At 34.3% G+C, this 24,530-nt stretch overlaps 1 protein-coding gene across 1 annotated transcript; it reads left to right on the plus strand.

The window, feature by feature from the left end:
- Positions 1-1,151: 1,151 nt before the first annotated feature.
- On the plus strand, positions 1,152-2,114 carry LOC123697291. The gene has a single exon (XM_045643759.1). The coding sequence runs from the start codon at positions 1,152-1,154 to the stop codon at positions 2,112-2,114; it is 963 nt and encodes a 320-aa protein (XP_045499715.1).
- The last annotated feature ends 22,416 nt before the right edge of the window (positions 2,115-24,530 follow it).

Consider the following 24,530-nt stretch of genomic DNA (forward strand, 5'->3'; position numbering starts at 1 on the left):
TCCATAATTTTTCTAGAAACTAAGCGAGATATTGCGCAGTATGTTTAAAGAGCATCGTGATTGCTGGTTATAATTTTTTCATAAAAACAAAGCCTAGGCCAGTAAAGTATTTTAATAGAACTGACGCGAGCTCTCGGCCTGTGACGCGACGCTCTCACCGCGACACTATTTACGACTACTAATAAAGACAGAGCTAGGAAATAGGCGACGATATTGCAAAACCAAGCGCTAGTAAATTCCGTAGCGAGTAATACTATTATTGGAGCGTGTTAAATCTTGCAGGTGTCTGCTGAATGTGCTCTCTGCTGATATTCACACTTTTGGGTAGGGTTGGTTACAAGGATATGAATTCAATTGAAAATATCTAGGGATTACGATAAAAGTCGATCATTGAAATACAACATCTAGGTACACGTTCTTCTAGAGTAAATGGAACAAAAGTTATCTTTATATTATTGGACAAAATATTAATTTTATCTTAGCTCGAATTTTGAATCATTAATTTACTAATTACTCGTTCGTCTGGTATCACGTCTGTCAAGTTCACCACGCTCTGTACTTAATTACCTTAAAAATTGTTTTTTTACCTTCGTTTGACTTGCTGTTTGTTGGAGTTTGTTTGGTGTTGAGGAATTGATACTTTCCTATAATAATCTTCAAATCAGAACGTCGCACAACTCGACAAAAAGTGTTTAAACATTTCGAAGACACATTTTACCGAAAACCAACTGCGGGCAGTTCTAAATTTTGGCGATATCTTCACCTGCATGCTGAGCCAAGGAATTCAAGTTTTATCATCAGTGTACCGAAGCCCTATACTGGTATGAATTTATTATTGAAGGATGTTTAGAACTCAAATCTGTTTCTGTTAAATGTCACCTGTCCCAACGCTGTTTGAATCTGTCAAGTTACTTTATAAACAATCAACGACGGAACAGATACAAGCCTTTTCGACAGCGTCATAGACATCTTTATCGAAGACACGTATCATATTTATTGTTGCTTAAATATTGTTGCATACTAATAGTGACTATAAAATCAATACAAAAATGAGTAATAATAATATTTGGGGATGCTGTACGCCGCATCAAAAAAATAAAGATGCTTACATTATTTGTGTGAAATGTGACAAAAATTATCATTTTGCATGTATGGGTCTTGATGAAGCCTCGCTTAGTCCTGAAATGCGCTCCGTTTGGAGCTGTCCCGACTGTGTGCGGGCAATTCCAAGAGCATCAAATAATGATAATACCCCCCTACGTAACGTTTCAACCATCAGAGGCAATAAAAGACAGGCTGTCAACTCTCCCCCGATGGTTTATGTGTCTCCCACTATTACACGCGAAGACGTTAAGGATGTCGTACAGGAGGTTTTAAAGGATACCTTAAATAATTTGTTCGCAAAAATGAATGATAACATTGTGAACGCAATTAATAATGAATTAAAACCTCTAAAGGATGAAATTACGGCTCTTAAGAATTCTATGATGTTTATTAGTGATCAATACGAAGACATTAAGAAGAATTATGACGCGTCTCAATTAAAAATTTCCGCTCTTGAGAAAGAAAATGATGGCTTGGTACATACAGTTTCTAGTCTTGAGCATCGTTGTAACCAAATAGAACAACAGCTTCGTCAGAATAACATAGAGATACAATGTATACCCGAAAATAAGAATGAGAACTTATTGCATATTATTAAAAACCTTGGTAATGTTGTTGGCTGCCCCTTAGAAGATCAAAGCATAATTCATTGTACCCGTATCTCAAAGATTAACAAGACTAGTCCCCGTCCTAGATCTGTTATTGTACAATTGTCATCTACAAGACTTCGTGATCAAGTCATAGCTGCGGTTCAAAATTATAATAAAAAGCATGATAAAAATAGAATAAACAGCGGCCTTATTGGGGTTTCAGGAAATCCATCAACTATATACGTTAGTGAACATTTATCACCATTCTATAAAGGATTACACGCAGCAGCTCGTCTAAGAGCCAGAGAAAAGGGATACAAGTTTGTCTGGATACGGGGTGGACGTATTTTTATGAGGAAGAATGAGGAAGCCCCATATATTCTAGTCCAGAACTTTAATGTTTTAGATAAGTTAGACTAAGAACGAGTTTATATATTTTTCTTTCTTTTCTTTTTTGATTGATGTATGTGGTTTGTTTTCATTTAAATTTGGTACGCTAAATCTGTATTATCAAAATACTAGGGGCTTACGAACTAAAACCCACGAATTTTTCAGACAATTGGCATGCTCTAATTATGACTTAATTATACTTACAGAGACCTGGTTAAATGATAATATCAAAAGTAGTGAGCTTTTTGACGACCGTTATATTGTATATCGAAGGGATAGGTGCGATTCCAGTTTCTCATCAAAAAAGGACGGAGGTGGGGTACTTATTGCTGTTTCCTCAAAATTTACATCGAGACGTAAGCCTGAATGGGAAACTCAGCTTGAAGATCTCTGGGTTATACTGGACTGGCCTTTGTCACAATCTGTTCGTCATATTGCAATATGTGCCGTCTATTTACCTCCTCCGGTGGATCGTTCGAAACTGGAGCATTTCTTAGATAATTGTAATAGGTTACTTGAATTGTCGTATGGTCACTTAATACTTGGAGACTTTAATCTGGGTCATATTAAATGGGACTTAGTTGGAACGAATGAATACATTGCTCCCAACCATTGTCAAATTTTAGTCGACTTCTTATTTCTAAACCATTTAAAGCAGCACAACAATGTCCTTAACTCAACAAATAGAATTTTGGATTTAGTAATCTCTAATAACGTGCCCCTTTGCAGTGTCGTTGAGTCTGTGTCTCCACTGTGTAACCTTGATAAGTATCATCCTCCTCTTGATATAGTAATAACTAATAAAATTGAAGCGAAACTCCCTTATAATAGGTTAGCTTGTAAATTCAATTTCTTTAAAGCAGATTACGAGTCTATTAACAACGATCTTAGCAATTGTAATTGGAATGAACTGTTTTGCGACCTTGATAGCGTAGACTCAATGTTAGATATTTTATATGCTAAGATTAGGAATACTATTCATAAATATGTGCCTAAAATTAAGCCCAAAAATAATAAATATCCTCCTTGGTTCAATAATAATCTTAAAAAAATGTTGAAGGAGAAGTTTAAACTAAGACAGCGTTATAGGAAGTACAACAATCCTAGAGATAAAATTGAACTGCATATAATAAGCACTAGGTGTTCTAAAACTGCAAATAACTGCTATAATCTATATATTAGGTCTGTGGAAGATAAAATTCATTCTAACCCCAAGTACATTTGGTCATATATTAAGTCCAAACGAGGTGGTAATGGGGCATACCCACCTACTATGTCTCTAGGTGATGAAACCTCCTCGGATAGTGTTCGAGTATGCGAGCTTTTCTCCAATTATTTTGGATCTGTGTATTCGAAGAGGGGTCCCAATCCTGAAGAACAGCAGCCATCAACTATAATTTCCGATAATAACGACCTTCTTCTGACGTTACCGCATATTGAGTATGGGCCTCTTTTAAAAAAACTCAAGGCTATCGATGTTTATAAGGGCGCTGGACCGGATGGCATACATCCAAAGTTCATTGTTGCTTGCGCAGAAAATCTGGTTCAGCCTCTTTTAAAAATCTTTAACTGTTCATTGAGTTCTGGTTTCTTCCCTACAGTCTGGAAACTGGCTAAGGTCATACCTATACATAAGTCTGGTCCAAAAGAACTAATAAATAATTATAGGCCCATATCAATTCTTTCCACCTTTGCCAAGATATTTGAGTCGTTCATTTGTCCATCTCTCACTAACCATTTCAAACAATTTCTCTCTTTTCATCAACATGGTTTTGTTCAGCATAGATCTACTATGACCAACTTGACAGAGTTTACCGAAACCATTACCCACGAGCTGGATTCGAATAAACAAATTGACACTATTTACGCTGACTTTAGCAAAGCTTTTGACAGGGTTCCACATCACATCTTGCTGCAAAAATTATGTGGATATGGACTCTCACCGTTGTTTTTGAAGTGGATAAATTCCTACCTAAGCGATCGTACATTCTTTGTCGCTATTAACGGGTTTGATGCTTCGCCACACAATGTTACCTCGGGAGTTCCTCAAGGTTCGCACCTTGGTCCTGTTCTTTTTAACTTCTTCGTTAATGACATTCCAGAAATATTAAAAAATTCTCGTTGTTTCATGTATGCTGATGACCTAAAGTTCTGTAGAGTTATTAATTGCTTTGAGGATGCTTTGAAACTACAACAAGACCTTGATAAGCTAGCCTTATGGTGCTGTAGCAATGGTATGGAATTGAACACTGAAAAATGCTTTTTTATCCGCTTTGTTAGAAAATCTAAAATTATTCCTTTTAAATATCAGATAAACAATAAGGTAATCCAGGAGAATTCTGTCACTAAAGACTTGGGAGTGCTATTTGATACCAAGCTAACTTTTAATAATCATCTTGAATATGTTACGAATCGTGCTTCAAAGATGTTGGGTTTTATTGTGAGAAACTCTAAAGGATTTCATAACATCAAAACTAAGATTATGTTATACAACAGTCTCGTACGTAGCATTCTTGAATACTGTTCGGTTGTCTGGAGACCACATTACGCGACTCACATTTTAAGACTTGAACGCATACAAAAGAAATTCTTATGGCACCTGAGTTTCTCTAGCAGGTTATCTCACAAAAGGATCACCTCTTACCAGAGGCGTTTGTCGCATTTTCACATTATATCTCTGGAAAACCGTTTTATATTTTCGGATATTATTTTTGTCACCAAAATTTTCCAGAACAAAATTGATTGTCCACAACTATTAAATAAATTTAATCTCAGAGTTCCTACTAGGTACCCGCGTAATAAAATTACACCTTTGGCTCCTCCTCTGCGTAGGACCGTATTTGGCCGAAATTCACCCATTTGTAGATTAAGTAAGTTGGTCAACGATTGGTCAACGAGCATGCCAATTTTATTGATATTTTTCACGACAGCTGTAATAAAATCCGCAAGTATTTAAAGGAATTATCTTGATTTTGTTTACTTTTTATTTATTTATTTTTTTTTGCTTTGTATACCACATAGTGACTTGACTCATTAATCATGTTGTGTTATCCTGTAAATGTTTGTCACAATTGTCTTTTTTTTGTTATTTTATGTACCCTAGCTCTAATTATTGTTGTGACTGATGTTGGATAACCTAAATAAATAAAAAAAAAAAAAAAAAATTACTCCATATTTAAATATTCATGGATCAATCATCAATTATTATGATGCCACTTTTAATAAAACGTTTAATTGAATAAATTCTGTCAATGGTACTTAATAAAATTCTTTAGGTTATTAACAACACACAGGGCATTGTGGTGCAAGCTGTCTCTGAAACCTCGCGTGTTTCCTGGCTCCCGAGTTTCGGCGGCAATATCAGAACATTACTCGAAGAATAATAGCGGAGAGAATGAAAGCAATCAGACGTTGTGTGTACATTCCATTAGCGGGGATTAATGGACGATATTTGTGTGTTCGTGCGTAACCCAATAACGTACTCCACACTAGTATAGCCTCTTTGCGAGTTGCTTGGTTTGAGTCCCGATGCAATTACGCTATGATAGATAATAATTAAGTAAGGTTAAGAAAACTCTTTTTAAGGATAAGTGTTTAAATATTTAGGAAGGTACATGTATTTTCTGAACTAATAGGTACTCTTTAGTCTCTTAATATTAAAATAATATTTTATCAGTATAAATATGACCATAATACCAACAGGAAGTTAAGTAGAACATGACAATTAATGAACTCGTTTGAAATATTATCTAAAATGCTATCGTAGTTAAAGCCACTATTCAATATCACGACTTGATTACACTAATCCCAATTGCTTATTCAAGTATTTGGGCAACGAGAAGCGGCTCATTTCGTATAAATGAGTAGTGTGCGAAGGTTCTAGCAAGGTCTGAGAGGATGGAGGTCGTAGGTACGGCGTGAAATTGCGGTCGTTATTACTGGTCGGAATAAAGGAAATTAGTTGGGCCACAGTCGCTGGCTCCCCTTCTATTGGGATTCCTTACGTTTCATGTTAATGGATTTTTGTCCATACAACATTTTTTGTTTAATTAAGGGTGAATGGTTGAAATATATTTTGAACTAGCTTCCGCCCGCGACTCCGTCCGCGCGGATGTCGGTCTTCACGTGGATGGTTTATTTCTCCATTTTGAGTAACTCTGACAATGACATCTTATAAATATCTATTGGAATTTGGACCCAAATACGGCTAGGCCTATAATAATACGCAACGTGTGTTCGCGGTTCTACAGAACAACGTCTATGGATAAAACTGAAAAATTAAGATTAATTTTTTTCGACGTATTTTTCCAGGATAAAAAGTATCCTATTTTACGCCCAGGATAATAAGGTATAATTATACCAAGTTTCATCGAAATCGAACCGTTAGTTTTCACGTGATGCCTTCACATACAGACAGACAGACAGACAGACAGACAAAAATTTTTTTAATCACATATTTGGGTTTGGTATCGATCCAGTAACACCCCCTGGTATTTATTTTTTCAATATTTTCAATGTACAGAATTGACCCTTCTACAGATTTATTATATGTATAGATTGTAATTCATTATTCATTAACATACTATATTTTGTAGATTATGGTGTGAGTTGTTTTTAAATGGTTATTAAAAAAACAACTAAGTATATTATAAATTTGGTTATCAAATTATGGTAGCGCGACCCATACAAGCCGCTTTTTACGATTTGGAAGGATTCATGTACACCCATAGAAAAACTCTACACCTACATTATGATATTGGAAAACAGATTGCTATTTATCAATCCACGAATATAAGACAATGGGCGTCGCGGGGATGAGGTTTGGGGGGCAAGGGGCGAGGGGTGAGGGGTGTAATGAAATGAGAGACTCTTCACAAAGGAGAAATTACGAGGCGCGTAATGGATGCCGTGTTTATTGTGAAGTCACTCCAACTGCGATTATGTGATATTGCGTATTGTTTATGGCGGGCAGCGCTGGATACAATAAAACGAGAAAATGATGGTGCGTTGATAAGATAAAAACTAGAGCACATAAACACATGATGTTACAGTAATTGTCGCAACTGTTTCGGTTTTGTTGATATTTATCTGTATGAGTTTGAAATAATTAAGGTTTCCGTGATTTCAGTGAACATAAATATGTAGAGTCTTAATTTAAATCTAATATTACCTGTTAAAAGCTTAAACACTAACTATAGCTGTTAACTGAGTTAAGTTCGGTGTCATTCAATATACCGTAGCCTAAAATTTGAATAGTTGGAATAAACTATCAATAATTAATAAATGTTCTTTTATGTTAAGTACCCATAAAGGGGTATTCTTGACTTTCCCTGAAATAATTCGAGAATTAATTTCGGAACAAGCCGAAATAAGCATAAACAAAAGGAAAATAATCGTCAAAGCTCTCAGTGATTAATTATTAGCATTTCAAATTGTATACTCGGATGAACTGAAGGCACAAATACAAGAGAATTTATTATAAATAAAACGGTTCTGAATTACTCTCAACCATAATGCTTTATCATACTGAATGAATATTATTTCATTTTAATGGTATAATTTGTTAAACAAATGAATAATAATAAATAATGTAAAAAAAAAAAATAATATTGCGTACTCTACGCAAAATAGAATCTTTTTGCAAAATATAGGTCTAAGAAAGTTAAAAATATTCCACATTACATTTTTCCATGACTTTTCCTGATATTATGGAGGTAGCAGATTATAATATTGTTGTATTGATTTTTTCTCAATAATGTCCCTTTCAAGCCTGACTTGATTTTATTAGCAAATAATAATTACAATTTAATTATATTTCTCTACTTAATCTCTTTCCAAGGTAAATAAATGAGAAAATATTGAATGACATCAAGCCCTCATAAATTTAATATACTCCCAATACAATAATGAAATCTTATAAAGTCTCCACAATTCTCGAAAACCAATAAAATTATCAATATACAATATTCGTGAAACCATACAGCATCTTGTCGTAGGAACATTACGTGGAAAGCTGGAGACATCATTACATCTAACATTTAATCATAATGAGACAGATTTTTGAGCAAAGCTTCTTGTCACACGTTTCTAAATCACTACCTACATAGTATAAAACAAAATCACTTTCTCTGTCCCTATGTTCCTTTGTATGCTTAAATCTTTCAAACTACGCAACGGATTTTGATGCGGTTTTTTTAATAGATAGAGTGATTAAAGAGGAAGGTTTTAGTATATAATTTATTAGGTTTAAGTCAAAGCGGGCGAAGCCGCGGGCGGTAAGCTAGTAATGTGATATAATGTAAAATAAATTTATATATCTTTTATCTGTCTTTATTCTTTGTTCTTCATACATGTTACTTCACTTATAATCACAGAAAACTGAATGTCTTACACAATCAGATCAAAACTACCAAAAAGTGGTATGACTGAAATTGAATATAAAAGTAAATTATCTTGCGAAAACATTAAAAAGTCTAAAAGAAATATAATTAATATGCACGTAGAATGTAGATACTTTGTATAATGATAAAGCAGCGCAGCCTTATCTTGGCCTCTATCTCGACTTTAAAAATATGCCAGAAATACGAGTGAATTATTCGTGTTAATACGAAAGGTAAAAGCTGTTTCTAGAGACAGGAATTAATTACGTGCGACGGATATTAAGGCGCCGTCACAGACTATGCAAAAGCCACAAAGGCGAAGACTTTGCGACGAAATATTATGAAAAATTTTAGTTTTGCATCTCTCGGGGATTTTGTATCGAGGTCTTCTGTACTACGTGAATAGACTGAGAAGAATGAATATTTTAAAATTTGTATTGTGGCACAAATAATGTTTTTGAAGTGAAAACTTATTTAGCGGCGTTGAGCACTTTTTCTGTAATGGGTATAAAATCTTAAACTCGCGTCAGGACACGTGACCTGATCGAAAAAGCGTAAGACGGATGGAGAGAACTCAACGTTAATAATCAAGTTTTCACTTCTGCTGGCACTCCCGGAGTGCAACCCGTCTTTTTTTTAAGTTAAATATGAAATCGAGAATTGGAATTTTTCATGTGATTGTATGATCGCAGTAACGTAGCTAAGAAATGCCCTCTCAGGCGCTATAAAAGCAAAAAGAAAATCTAAAACAGCAGCAGTTAACGTACCGTTAGATGGAAACTTGTTTTCCGTGGAAATACACCAAGCCAATAAAAAAGTTATTCTGAAATGAATTGAGCGTATTGGGTTAAATAAAAGACGTGTGGCACTCGGGGACTGCCGCGGTAAAGCTATTGCATAGCATGCCTTCAAGCCACACCTCCGAGCCCGTCGGAGTAGGGAGCGTGAGGTTTTTTCGTTACGGAATTTCTCGATTCAGTCCCCGCGCTCAAGGCCCGCGATAGAAGCTATGCATTAGCTTAAAATCGTATTTAAAATTTCTAGAAATGAAAGGCTATTTTCACTAAGTAATAAATTAAATATAACAAAATAATCTGTCGATTTTAAGAACATATTTTCAATTAAAAATTATAAACAACAAACCTCGCGTTTTTGCAATCAAGCTTTTATTATAATATTCAGTCCGAGCTAAACTAGTCTAGAAGGCGAACATTAATTACTTCGCTATAAGTATGGGGTTTATAAACACTAGGTAGAAACAATGAAAGTTCCAGGTAATCTACGGAGAGCTGGAGAGGAGTTCTGAACTCTGAGTGAGATTGTGGCCGGCTCTCTGCGAGGTATTACGTTTATTGAGATCCAACGATGCTTCTTGGTTTTTCACGGCTGTTATAAGTGTTATAGCGATGTACGAAATCAATTATAACATATTTTAAAATTTATATTACGGCTGTGTACATAATGTAGATTTTGGATTAAAGTTGAGAGGATTTACTGCAGTTGGCACATTTGAAATTGATAAAATAAGAGTAACTTTCAGAGATACTATGCACTATTGGTGCAATTTTGCATTGCATTATTTGAAGAAGAGAAAAGAGTAATGACAACAGAACGGATAGTTAATCTTTGCAGTATCAGATACTTGAAAGTTTCTTAATTATAATTTACTAGGTTTCTGCCCGCGGCTTCGCCCGCGCTGTCAAAGAAAAACCCGCATAGTTCCCGATCCCGCGGGATTTCCGGGATTGCGTCATTTTCCCGGGTAAAAAGTAGCCTATGTCCTTTCTCGGGTATCAAAATATCTCCATACCAAATTTCATGAAAATTGGTTCAGTAGTTTAGGCGTGATTGAGTAACAGACAGACAGACAGACAGAGTTACTTTCGCATTTATAATATTAGTATGGATTATTGAAACTGCATGAACATTTGAAAAGTTCTTTAGAAAAGAGGTGGAAATTGAAACATAGCCTTTAAATATGTGACGATTGTGGCAAAGCAACGAATACACGCTATCATTGCAGTTAAGGACGCTAGAGAATCACGGCCAAATTAAATTAAAACCGTTATGCCGATTGCTGGTATGCGAACGATGTTGCGAAAGCGTAGTATTTACCCAAGCGATTGTTAAACAAAAGAGTGTAAAGGATTACAAGTTTCAGATTTCCATTACAGTTACAGAGTACATACAGTACAGACCAAGCGGCGATATTTATGTGTATTTATGCAGGCTCGCTGCAGATGCGGCCCCTTTTACTGAAATTGTCCCGCGATTTTAAGATAAACTTTTTGTAGACAGTATCATTGTTTTTGTGTGCAAGTAGCGGTTGTTTTTATCATTTAAATGCGTTGTAAGCCGCCGAGGATCGAAATAACGCCGGTGTTTTATGGAAACGTGCTTGCAGATGCGTTTTTATTTTAATGGATGGAATTGCGATTGCATATTTTTATAATAGACTAGCTTAAGCACGTGGCTTGCGTGATACCGGAATATTGACGTGACAACGTCTTATAATTCGATAGAACCGGCTGCACGCACGAAAAAAACATGACTCGAAAAAAACATGTTACCTCGCTCTGAGGCGTTCCATGTGGCTTGAAGTTCAAAGCGAGAGCGCGGAACGAGCGATAAAGAAGCACAATCGGCCTTGACGTTGTCACGTTCAACTATCGTCAGTAAACCGACTTCACAGACAACCATTTTTTTTTAAGCTACAATATTTCCACTTAGTAAATATATTTTTATCTATTTTTCGCATCATAGAGTCAATTCATAGTATACTTCATAATTAAATTGTTAATGTTTTACGAATTTCAAAGGACTTAATAATATTATATTTTAGCAGTTTACCACTAAATAAAAATGAAGATGGGAAAATTCAGCTGGTTATTAAATTATAAATGAGATGCGAATGCACATTGCACAATTTACAAAATTACAAGTTAAATGTAAGGTTTTGTGGTGCTACAGCTATTATAAAATTACACAAGCATATTAAAATGTTAAATAGTCTTTTAAAAACGTTTTTACATTAAAACGAGCACATTCAAGACTATTCCCACATTTTAATTGCTCATGGACTATTTACGAGGAAATAAAAAGTCCTCAATAAGCCCGCATCCTGCACAAAGCGAACAAACAGTGACCAAGAAAGATGAAATATTTAGCAAACGAGATTACTTTTATCACAGCACGCTCCATTCCTAGGTAATCTAACTTGCAACTACTAAACAACGGTGTATCATGGAATAAGCGGAGTTCAAAATTGAAACTGTAAGTCTCGGAATTGCAGCAGCTCAGCAGCGCTAAGTCGGAAGACAAAAGAACATCGCCGCTCTTAAGATTTCGATTAAGATCCTGCACTCTATTGTGTAGATGGTTATCGTTGGAACAATCCAAACAATGGCCGTTAACTTGTTCTATAAAATGTTCCTGTCTTGTCTGTTGGTGATTCAGGGCAATACCCTGAACACGTAAAAAAAGAAATAGTGCGATATTCGTATTTCATTTCAGGTATACATTATAAACACATAGTACATTATAACAAGAACCGATTTAATTATTTCGGTTAATCTGCATTAGTGTAAGTTTGCAAACAAAATACTTAGAATTTACGAGACATCGTTATTGAAATTGCACGTTGTGTAAAGATTTCTCACCACCAGCAGATAGATAATAACAAATGCCTTTAAAATTTTTTAATCGTCATGATTACAATGCACGAGCTGGCCCCGATCTTTTTCAGCTTACAATATTTAATTGCGTCTTGAATGGCGTCGGTGGCGATGTCAGGCTTGCAGCGAAGTGGCAGATTCAATTACTGGCGCGGCCGCTCGCAACACGCTAACTTTATATTTTACGACATTTTTATTAGATTTAAATGTGATTATTTTAAATAATGAGGATTATTTATTGCCTACAACGTCGGTCTTTACATTATTATGTTTCCAAAAGATGCCATATAACATCAAACTATGGATTCTTGGACAACCGCTTTCCTTTAAATTCGATTATACATGTTCGTCTAATTCCTTCTATAGTAACTTGTTACGCTTCGAATTTCTTATAATTATTATTATTACCTCGATTAAAAGGTTTGAAATCATTTTATACTTTTAAAATAGAACCCTCACTATACAGAAACACAATTTTAATTTTCATTAATTAATTTCCCGGCTGCCTTTTATTTTTCTTCGGTGAAAAACCTAACACAGAAATTTAGAACTCAGCATTTTAAGACTTGATTAGAAAACGTCGCATCGCTTAGTATAACGGCTTGCAGTGCAGTTGTCTCATGCAGGATTTCATTTAAGATAATGTTTCTGGAAGCGCCGCTGCGAGGGTAGCGCTAATATGGCCGTTTGAAACAATAATAGTTGTTTTAATTGTATTGCATGCTCTCTCAGATGGCTCTGGTACTTGATAGTTCTTGTACGTTAATAGCTATGAAGCGATTGCATGTTTCAATAACTAACATATTAATGATACAAAATAAATCAATAAAATAATAGGATGACCAATATTTTTTGTTAGTCAACACCGGGACACACGATCATTCGTTACGACGCTCACGCGCAAAATGTATTTTTTCTAATCTGAATAAAATTGCTGATAACAACATAATATTATAATTATTAAAAATTGAATTAATAAACAAAATTATATTGAATTAAGAGGCGAACAAATTAAATTTGCACGAATAATTATTGGAAATTTGTGGAAATTGCACGCATGATTATTTTTAATATTTACGAATGGTATCAATGAATGTGGAATTCATTTCATCGGATTGACGCAACTCAAAGTGAATCGTTTCGATAGAGCTTTTCCTGTGTTATTATCAGTCATTATGTTTACACGCTACAGGGTTGGAGTCTGGACCAATATCAGTTTAAAGGTTTCTATTAAAAGAGTTTATTTATTAGCTTTACTTAGCTTAAGCTTTTGCATATACAATAGTAAGGTTCACTACTTACACAATATTATCGTTATTCGAAAATTTAATAAAATGATAAAACTAATAAAACTTCAAGAATTTAATATTCAGAAACTCTACAAATTGTTCCAACGTCTTAAAAAAAGTTTTGCTAGAATTTCAATTATTCCAAAAATATGTAACTACAGAAGTATAACATAATAAACTTTCAGTGAATAGCCCTATTGGCCGCTGGAAATATTTCCAATCGCAATCGTATGAATTTATCATGATTTGCAGATATTCCATTACTCTACAATTATAAATGAAATTTCAATTTCTGTAACACAAAGCTCAAACGCAGGAGGGTATGAGGAATTCAATTATTTTCATAAAACTTTGAAGTAAAACGATATGTCTTATTTCTAACGAGCTATTTGTTTTAGTCGATGGAAAGTAATGCGTCCAAGGAGTCATCAACCTATAAGTAGGAGACTTAAGACGTCGAAGGGCTCGTAGCTTCGGGTTTCAGTCTAGCTGCTAATCCCACCGTCTCCTGTATCCCGGATAAACACTCGAGTTACTCGCCGGGGTCACAAGGCACCAACTTATCAAATACACTCAATTCTCTTTAAAGCATTCGCTCCTCTGAGGCAGGCTTTGTGTTGTAACGAGATAAATACGAAGACATGACGGCATTATCGCCAATTGTCAGATGGGAAACCTCCTAACTATGTTAATAATTGTCAAGTGAATTTCGTCATTTTATACTTTATTTCATATTAAACACAGTTAATGTAATGTTCTGTATTATGTTATTTAAGTTACACCATGATAATATGCTGGTTTCTCTACCAGGAAACAGTTTGTATTAGTGCTGATTTACACAGGGTCAGTAACTGACTACAAATTCGAGGCAAATCAGTGCTGACCCGAAAAAAACCCTGTGTAAACAGATTTGAAGTCAGTACAGAGGCTTGAACTCAGCGCTGAGTTGAATATTCGGACACGAATATTTTAAAGTCAGTTGGCGCCCCCCGCCACCCGCGCTCCCCTGCGTCAGCCAAATAAACCCCGTGTAAACAGACAAGTCAGTGCGTGGTTAGTCACTGCCGCTGCGTTGTAGAGTGACCACGTTTTTTTCGCTTGCGATAAAAATGACCCGTAAGCGAAGACGAAACCTTAAAATTGGTGCAATTATATGGCAAAAACGAGTGCCTTTGGGATATTAAATCCCTAAATCCTTTTTCTTACCCATTGTCGTTTATTTTTAGTTATCTCATTTTCTACAATTTCTATTAACTTATTCAACAGCAAAATTGAAAAATTTTTAATTAAAAAAAAAAACAAATAATGAAATCGTCGTTTCAGTTGTTTTCGTGAATTCATTTTTCCCACTGACTTCACAAACGTGTGGTCACCGTGAGAAACGCACCACTGCTACTTACTTCATGTAAACAGTTAAAGTCAGTCGCGGCGCCAATTTCGGCGCCGCGACTGACTTGTCTACTGACCCTGTGTAAATCAGCACTTACATTCAGAATGACAATAGCTTTGTATAATTTTTTAAATTTATCTATGGATGATAGGTATTTATTTATTAATTTGATATTTATGTTGGGGGCGACGCTATGCGAATGTGCGACGCTACCGAAAATCCTGCGTCAGCACAACACCTAAGAGTATAATTGAACAGTATTTTAACTTCAATAAAATGACTAGTGTAAAAAATACAATAAATGGAATAGATTAAGCTATAGTTTAAATATCTCTACATTCACAAATGGCTGGTAAACCTAACTGCAATGGACAAATTAATGTTTGTTTCTCTCTTTAAACTGTTATTTTCTAAACGAGGTTCGCAGTAAGCAATGAAACACAGTTAAGAGTACGTTTTTATTCAATGTGTGTGTTTTATTATCCTCTTATTGTCTTCTTACGAGAATATTATACATTTAATACTATTATTTTATTATTTATAATGATGAAATCGTGACGTGCTAAGTGCCAGTTTGACTGGTATTATAAGAGACTTCTTTTATACAGTACTAGCTTACCGCCCGCGGCTTCGCCCGCTTTGTCTAAAACCTAATAAATTATATACTAAAACCTTCCTCTTGAATCACTATATCTATTTAAAAAACCGCATCAAAATCCGTTGCGCATAGTTTTATAGATTTGAGCATACAAAAGGGACATAGGGACAGAGAAAGCGACTTTGTAGTGATAGTGCTTTATAGGTGCTATTGTTAAACGACATATAAAACAACTAGCGGTTCGCCCCGGCTTCGCCCGTGGTACCTACATGTTTACGTTTTTTTTCATAAAAACTATCCTATCTCTCAAGTTGGATCGAACTGCACATGGTGTGCGAATTTTATTATAATCGGTTAAGTGGTTTAGGAGTCCATTGAGGACAAACATTGTGACACGAGATTTATATATATTAAAAAGATAAACGTTGAGAAAAGACGTTGAGTTAAAAATGTAGATATATAAAAGACATTGAAATAATTTAGACGTACTATTAAAATATAATATTATCATTACTATAATAGATGCTAATAACATCATTATTGTTGTATAATAATATAGAATTAACTGGGCGATTATCAAATTACGTATTGAATAAGACAATCCCTTAAAACCTTTTTTTAACAAATAAACAAAAACATTCATGCGGTTTCACGAAAAATTAAAAACATTTTTGTCAAACCAAAATATGTCATTTTAAATAATTATATTGAAATTAATAAAATATATATTAATATATTAATTAATATTTTATTCAATAAATAGGTTAAAATGAGTGTAACATTCAGTAAGAAGAAAATAATCAAATACCATGATGTGGTTTATGACAATACGGAGAGAGATTCGATTCCGAAGCGTGGATATTATTCGGAATTGGTTTCGAACATGATGAAAGAGGATCCTTCTGAAGAAGTGTATGCAAAAAAACGCATGAAGCTTATGTTACAGGTACTTTTATATTTATATTAATTATTACTAGCGACCCGCTCCGGCTTCGCACGGGTATAAAATATATGGCCGGGCGGCCGGCCGGTACCGCCGCAAACGCTACGTCCCGCAATTTTTAAATCTGTAATATCTTCGAAAATATTCACATAAATCTTACGGTGTAAAGGGCCATATAGATCTATATTAAATGAAAAATGTATTCGAGGTATTTAATTGGATAAGGATTAATGCTGTATTGGTTAAAATCGCATCGAAAATTAGCCATTATTTGTCGTAAAAAGTCATCATCATCATCATCATCATCAGCCCATATATGTTCCCACTGCTGGGACACGGGCCTCCTATGAGGGTACAGGCCATAATCCACCACGCTGGCCAAGTGCGGGTTGGCGGATGACACATGTCGTCGAACTTTTTAATTCTTCGACATGTCGGTTTCCTCACGATGTTTTCCTTCACCGTTCGAGCAGTGGTGATGTTACAACATGCGCAGATAAATTGAAAAATCAATTTATTTCCTGCGCGCTCGCCTGGTCTCGAACCACGGACTTATCGATTCGAAGTCCGAGGTCACACCACTGAGCCACCACTGCTGCTAAAAAGTAAATGACAAAAAAATTTATTGTGGGTTATCCATAAGAGATAGACATGTGCCACCGCGAACTTTTCTGTAGACCTTTTCAATGTGTATAATACTTAGTACATTATTTTGATAAAATTCGTATGGTTCAGCCTGCGTTTGCAATGTAAGCGGAAAAAATGTAATTTTTTACGACATCACATTAGAAACCTCAAAAATAATAGTACTTCTCCACTATTTAATGGATGTTATTATACATATAAACCTTTCTCTTGAATCACTCTATCTATTAAAAAAACCGCATCAAAATCCGTTGCGTAGTTTCAAAGATTAAAGCATACAAAGGGACATAGGGATATAGGGACATAGGGACATAGGGACAGAGAAAGCGACTTTGTTTTATACTATGTAGTGATTTGTCATTGTAACTAACTCATAAATTAGTTCACGCATTTAAGATGAATATTCAGGACTTGTGAAACTGTTTAAATATTTTCATATTTTTCCAACGTTTTCAGCTGGACTAGAGATTTTTTATGAAATCAAAGTGATAATAAACAAAATAAACTATTCAATGTAATGTGATGCTTGTACACAATTTTTATCCAAAAAAAAAAAAAACTTGAAAAGATTTCCATTTCAATTTGAAGAAAGTAAGGTTGTATATTTAATTCTTCTACAATATAAATGTCTTCATTTTTTATTATTTCATATTATTTCAAGGTGGTATGACGTCATGCGATCCTATTCTCTCACCAAGAGTGGGAGCGGTGCAGTCAATTTAGAAAGAACATTAATAAGTCTTATAGATTAGTACAGACTACATATTGATAAAATTTTATATAGAAAAGTCTATATTGAGCATTTTATTATGAGTCGAACCTTTTGATAAATATTCTAACTTTACATAAATTTATATTAATGCTAAAGCTTAAAAACCAAACAAAACTTTTACGTTAAAAGTAAGATAAAGTACCGATACAATACATTATCAAGGAGTAAAAACAACAAATGGCGACGTCGTATTTTCTAAAGAACCATTAATTTACTTACAATGCGATCTTTTAAACCAAAACACAAACAAAAGTTGAATGGAATAGCGATAGTCGTCGCTAGCGTTCGATCGGTTTTTATAAGTGCGTCACTCCGTTCGATCCCAGGCTGGGAACGCTGACTCGACTTTAGAGAGCCACTAAATGTGCTTCTACATTAATTTGTTAACAACAAAAATAAATGTTTAGTGTTTCAAAGAAAAATGTGGATATTCCAAACACCAAACGAAAACATTTAAATCATGTAAAATTTACCCATAATATTATGTTAGTCCTTAGAATATCGGCAGGTACTAAATGATCAGATCGCCATTAATTGTGTATATTTTACCATACACTTCCAAAAGATAGTATTTAAACACCTATGCAATATTTATCAATTTGAAAAACGCTCCTGGTAGTTGGGGCGATTTACGTTGCTTCCTATTAAATGTTTTGCTAGATCATATTTTCTCTCCTGATTTTTGATAAATGACTATTTCATGTTATTAATCTAATATACAACAATCTATTACCCATCCGCTAGTTGCGCAGCCCGGCGCGGAGTATCTGGTTGGAAAACAAATTTGTTCGCTCATCGGCCTCGAAAGCTTCCACCTGGCTGGCTCTGCTGCGACACAACTAAATTTTATTTCTGCTTCAGGAACCACCCATCTACATACTGGAGCGAGAAGAAGATTTATATCATTTGAACGGTTTGTGAACCGAATATGAAACTCTGTATACAATTGTTGGAGTACCATTTTCTTGAAATAATTGAACTGGACTAGCTTCTTGGGCAATGGTAAGGTAAGCAGCCGAAATAGCTGCTTGTAAAGCCAAATCGTCTCTATAAACCGACGACTTGATAATGGTTCGTGGTTTCAGGCTCTCGTTATACAATAGTAATGATCAATATGTACAGTGACTTGTCTAAGTTGTATTTTACAAGGTTGTGTCAAATGAAATGAGTAATTGTTTATTGTTGTAAATATTAAAACAACAAAACATATTATATGTATAGAGAATCTGTGAATATCATTAAAGTATTCATAGATTCTATTCTTATTAAGAGTTAGGCATACTTTTGAACAGGAATTTTCCAAGCGTGCTAAACTGAAATTGGATAAATATTCCATAAACACGTTCGAGGCGACACGACCACGTAGCAGTGCTACGTTGCTCGTAGCATGTACTACGAATAACATAAACTGCGCTACGCTCACGCCTATTGTGCATTTTATCCCAATATGCTCTTGCTCGTAACCGGATAATATTATGAATGTAAGAGCCGTATGTATTCCAAACATATTGCTGAAATAAAATTTTTGAAAGTTAAAGTAGCAGTGAATCCATAGAAAAATTAACAAAGAGAAGTATTATTTTTGGAAAGTATCAGCTTTTTAAATGCGTATTCTATATTTGTTCAAATTATTACATTTATATACAGTACAAACACATCACGCCTAAGTATAATGAAAACAATAAATGAAGTATTTTCTCACAAATGAAGAATAATAGACATTATATTTTATGAAGTGGTACATCTGTTTGGCATCAGCAAAAAGAATTTTACCGAATGTTTCCACGTATATAAATACTTGGATAACATTTCATTGTAGTTCGCCTCGCTCGCAATCCACTTTGCGAAATCGGAAACAACGCGGTCCGACCGAAATTGTGAAATTCTGCAGATAGCACCAATCTTTAAATTGAAAACTATTGTTGTGTGAAATATTTTCATGCGAGCGAGTTAATCCGATATTAAGCTTTTGCAGTGTGTTTTTATTTTGAAGTTAAATATTTTATAGGCACATAGTATATTTAGGTACGTGGTTTCGATATAATGTATGTATCTTCTAAGTAAAATTAATAATAAAACTTAAAAAATGAGGGTATGACTTCTTTTATTCCTTATTGTGTCTACAACTGCATCCTTAATTATAGTTAATAAAATGTGCCTATGGAGTTAATATTAACTATTGTAACTCTAACTAGACTCTCTCCGAACAATTCCAATAGATAATAGACCCATTCACAACGGTAAAAGTTAATAATACACATTGTTGCTGTTTTTGTAGAGAGCATTAATTATTCGACTTTATTGATAAGTAAAATTGACTTATGTTTAGTGTGTACTCTACATATTATAGGTATTTAATTTGTTTTTAGGTAAATAAATTATAGTATTACCCACAAGTTATTAAAACATTCAATTTTTATTTTCATAAAACTTACTGTTAGATAATTATTAAGGGAATAGCAAATCTGTATCAAATTAATGTTCATTAAATACTTAAGTCATAAGTTTAAATAATATTTATATTTACGCCATCTAAACAATGAACGAGTAATGTCTTTCATACACAGGTTTTTGTAAGTTTGCAGTCGTGTTGCAGACCACCCTTGTAAAACTAATTCATTAGCCACTCACAAGATGGCGCGCAAACAATATTTTATTTTGCTAGCATAATAATTATATTGAAATTATAAAGGAAGTGACCATCAGATAATTAATTATGTAGTTGTATTTTATGATTTGAAATATTTAGCGAAATAAATAACGGTTTATAGTATTTAAATATATTGAAATAATTAAGATAACTGCCATCTTTCTTGCTATGCATGTCTTAAACATAGACAAAGTGCCATAGATAATAATATTTAAAGGTTCTAATTTTCATTTGACCATTTATTTTTGTTACATCAATTTCCAATAGAGGGCATGACAACGATTTTAAATAAAGTTTTATTTTTCACAGTACGAAAATATTATCAGCTACAGCGCTGATAATATTTCAGCCGAGAACAAATAATAATATGTTTAAATTTTTTGTATTACTATGACAACCAATGTCCCCAAGAACGTAAGAGATTATCAATTCAATTGTATTATTTTTACTCGATACTCAGTATGTTTAAGTACTTACTTCGATCCAGTAGTTCCTGGACAATGTGTTCAAACAAAAACAAACAACAATCTATTCCGTTTAAATTATAAGTTTAATAACTATAGAATAAAGCATAGTAAAGAAAATAGCATATTATTTTATAATGCTGTGTAATCCAAAGCCATTCGCAGTAGGTGCTGTGTATAATAATAAAAACACAAGAATTTATACTTAACTTGATTTGTAAATTAAATATGTGTAATATGTATTAAGCTTTAATAAACAGCCACTTTAGAAACCCATTTTATTTCTTGGCAGTAGAACCCAGATGCAAAGCCAAATTCAACAGGTAAGTAATTAGGAAAACTTTCGTTTGAAACAAAATCACTTTTAAAATAAACAGTTGATTTCACGTATTTTCTAAATTAAAGCGAATTAATTATGTATGCTGTAATTTAATTATATATTCACCGCGATGAACACAAGCATTGTGAGGAAAACATCTTGAATCCCGGAGTTAAGGTAAATGACATTAATTAATTTTATTCTGAACTAAGCACCCGACCCAGCTTTACACGGGTTTCGTATTAAAATACGAAGAAATTTTTTTTTTTTTAATAAAATCTTATTAGGATTAAAATCTTATTAGTAAAAAGGTTTAAATGGGTCTGGCGTTCAAGACGACAAATTTCGTATTTATTTCCACCCCGCTGGTTTTTTGTTAAATTTAATGCTATGAATTATCACTATTTATGAATTTTAACAAATTCTGTGTTATAAATCTTCGTGTATTTTTAGATTAATCCATATCCATTCAAAGGAACAATCTTGGCCATTATAGTTTTCTTCTCTTCTTCATTAATCTCCACGTTCGTTATAGACATAACCGAATATGGTTTGAGCATCAGGTTTATTTATCAGTGGCTTAAAATTGTGTATAATGTATCTGTGGGAAGAGTATCGGGTGCGATTAATAATACATTTCAATTTAGCTTCACTCGCCGCTGTCTCGGAACAATGACAAACGAGCCCCGACAAGTAATCAATTTTAACAAACACTTCTGCGATACTATTATATTTTAATTGAAATATTTATATTATGTTTATATATTTTTTTAATTAAAAACATTTCGTAATTGCCTTTAGTGTGAAAATGGAATGTGTACATTTTATGTCTTTCGCTGATAAGCTTTCAGGAATCTTATGCAGGATATTATAATTAAAAAAAATCTTGTTCTGTTGTTCTTTAGAAATCAAATAGCAAATGAATAGTATCCTGTGTATTCAGCTCATAGATTATTATTAACAAAATGTTTATACTATTTAATTTGTAGTAATTAATTAGTAATTATTGTATAAACTATGGCTAGCTATGGCGCTGAAATATTACTGATTAATTTTTCCTACAAACCGTCGTAAGCCATATTACCTGAAAAACTAAAAATATAAACATTCAATTAATCGACTGAACTTATTTTTGGGAAATTCGAAATATAAATAATAAAGCTAGGCGCTTATAATCTCATTGAAAGGGTGCTTGTATCGGAGTTGCAGAAGTTTGCGGGAAGTTCGGGTAATCCGTCGGCTTACTGTTCACCAATTATTCGCCGACTGAAAAATAATTAACGGGCGAGGGTCCGCTCTCCACTCTCCGCTCCAAGCTCGGTTAGCACTTTGCTTATTGTTCGCAGTTTTACTTGTAAGTGCTCCGTTGCTAAGAGATTTATTAATTGCGCTATAATTTTGGATAAAAGGTATATTGGTTATCGACGTCAAATATTACAGCAGGCATTAGTTAGTGAGTATGCATGTGTATTGTGTAATGTTTAACAATGTATTATGATTTTATACAATTCTTTCAATAGCCGTCAAGTTTTACAATCATCATAATATATTTTACCTCTCTGATACTCTCATATACTTATTTAAATGATACCAGTACGCATCGCAATGCATCTATATCGGTACAAAAGTATTATTACAGCTGTACAGGACAAGAGAGACAATATAACTACATAATCCCTCGCCAGCACTAAGGGGAGCTTAGTAGGGGTAATTGACCGATGAGGGCCCACAAAGGGACCTGAAAGGTGCTCGTGGCCGCTGAGAGCAAATTAATCATAATTTGGACGTTTTAATTAAATACTCGCTAAGTGTGGTAAGTTGATTATGGCATTTGTGATGTATGTAGTTCCAGTACATTAATTGGTTAGTGTTCGTTCGTATAGTGTAGGTATTTTGTGTATCAGTAATAAGTTTTTAATATTACGAATAACTTCCTATTAATTTCGTTAGAAAGCAGATTATGGATATTCACATATTATAATATATTAATAATTCTGCTACGAACAGATTTTGGACGCATACGCGAAAGTTGTTTTGTTTTAGCAAAAGTTTCAAGCGTACGATAGTCAACAGCAGTGACAGCTATAAGGTAGTTTATAATACAATTGCGGTTGTGATTGCGCTTGATGTGATAGTTGATAATATTATGTGCTGCTTATAAGCACCTTTAATAGTATTATCCTGCGATGTACAATGAATTTGTTAGCTTCGAACACTAAAAACCTTAAGAATAGAGACCCTGACTGACCTGACTTAACCCCTTCTTGTATTGTACCTGTAATATGTCTTATTTTCAAATATAAATTATTTGTTTCATGTGGTCTACGAATAAAATATTTCTGTATCAACAGCACAGCAGTATGACAACGTATCGGTCCATTTAATTCACAGTGACCCAGTAACGCCTCGGTCAGACGAAATTCAGAGCGTCGGCGAGGCGGAATGATTTCGGTTACAGGCAATACGTTTCACGAGCCACCGGTCAAAGCCCGATCTGCCTGAACATAGCCTGGGCTGCGGCTGCCGGGTGCTGGCTGACGGGAGGCTACATCAATTAGTTTTAATTGCTCTTTTCCTAGAAGTGTGCAAGGGATGTATTGAAAGGCGGTGTGTCGATCGTGGTGATGGTAAAAATAAATATTTATATTTAATGGTAGGTAGGTCATAAGAGGTTGATATTTTGTACATCATAAAAGGTGTTTCTTTTTTTTACATGAACTATGAAGGATTTAAAATTATTAGAAGAAAATTTAGCACGAGGATTATTTATGACTAATGTTATAAGATTATTCTATATCGTAGGTATATCAGTTAAAAAAAAGCCTTTCGATAAATGCTAAGGCCCTTCTTCCATTACGATACTTCTAGAATACGATAGGTACTCGAGTAGAATACTAGTAAGATATTTGCTCGCTACCCGATGCTCGCATATTAAGTGACTGAAAAATGACTAAATTCATCATTATTGTGCCTCGTTTTTGTGGACGCACGTTATGTCGAGCGATTCCAGTGACGACGTAAAAGTAGGAAGTACTGGATTCATCCATATATTGAAAGAAACATAAATTGTAGAGTTTTTGAAGCCGCACGAGAACTACAACACGATGATAATAAATTTTTATCTTTCTACCGAAGAGATACCTACGCGCGAGACGCGACGCAAAAGTGACCAACATGGTGAGTCGTGCGATACTAGTCGCGGACGTGAAGGATACCGGTAGCGTAGTGTGCGAGCCTACATACAAATGTATGTGAGATACTCCGCGGCGACTGATCTCCGAGACTTGCAGGATACTTGAATCGCCTGTGCGTATCGTAATGG

This window comes from Colias croceus, chromosome 1 (assembly GCF_905220415.1).
Source record: "Colias croceus chromosome 1, ilColCroc2.1".
In the NCBI taxonomy this organism is placed as follows: Eukaryota; Metazoa; Arthropoda; class Insecta; order Lepidoptera; family Pieridae; genus Colias; species Colias croceus.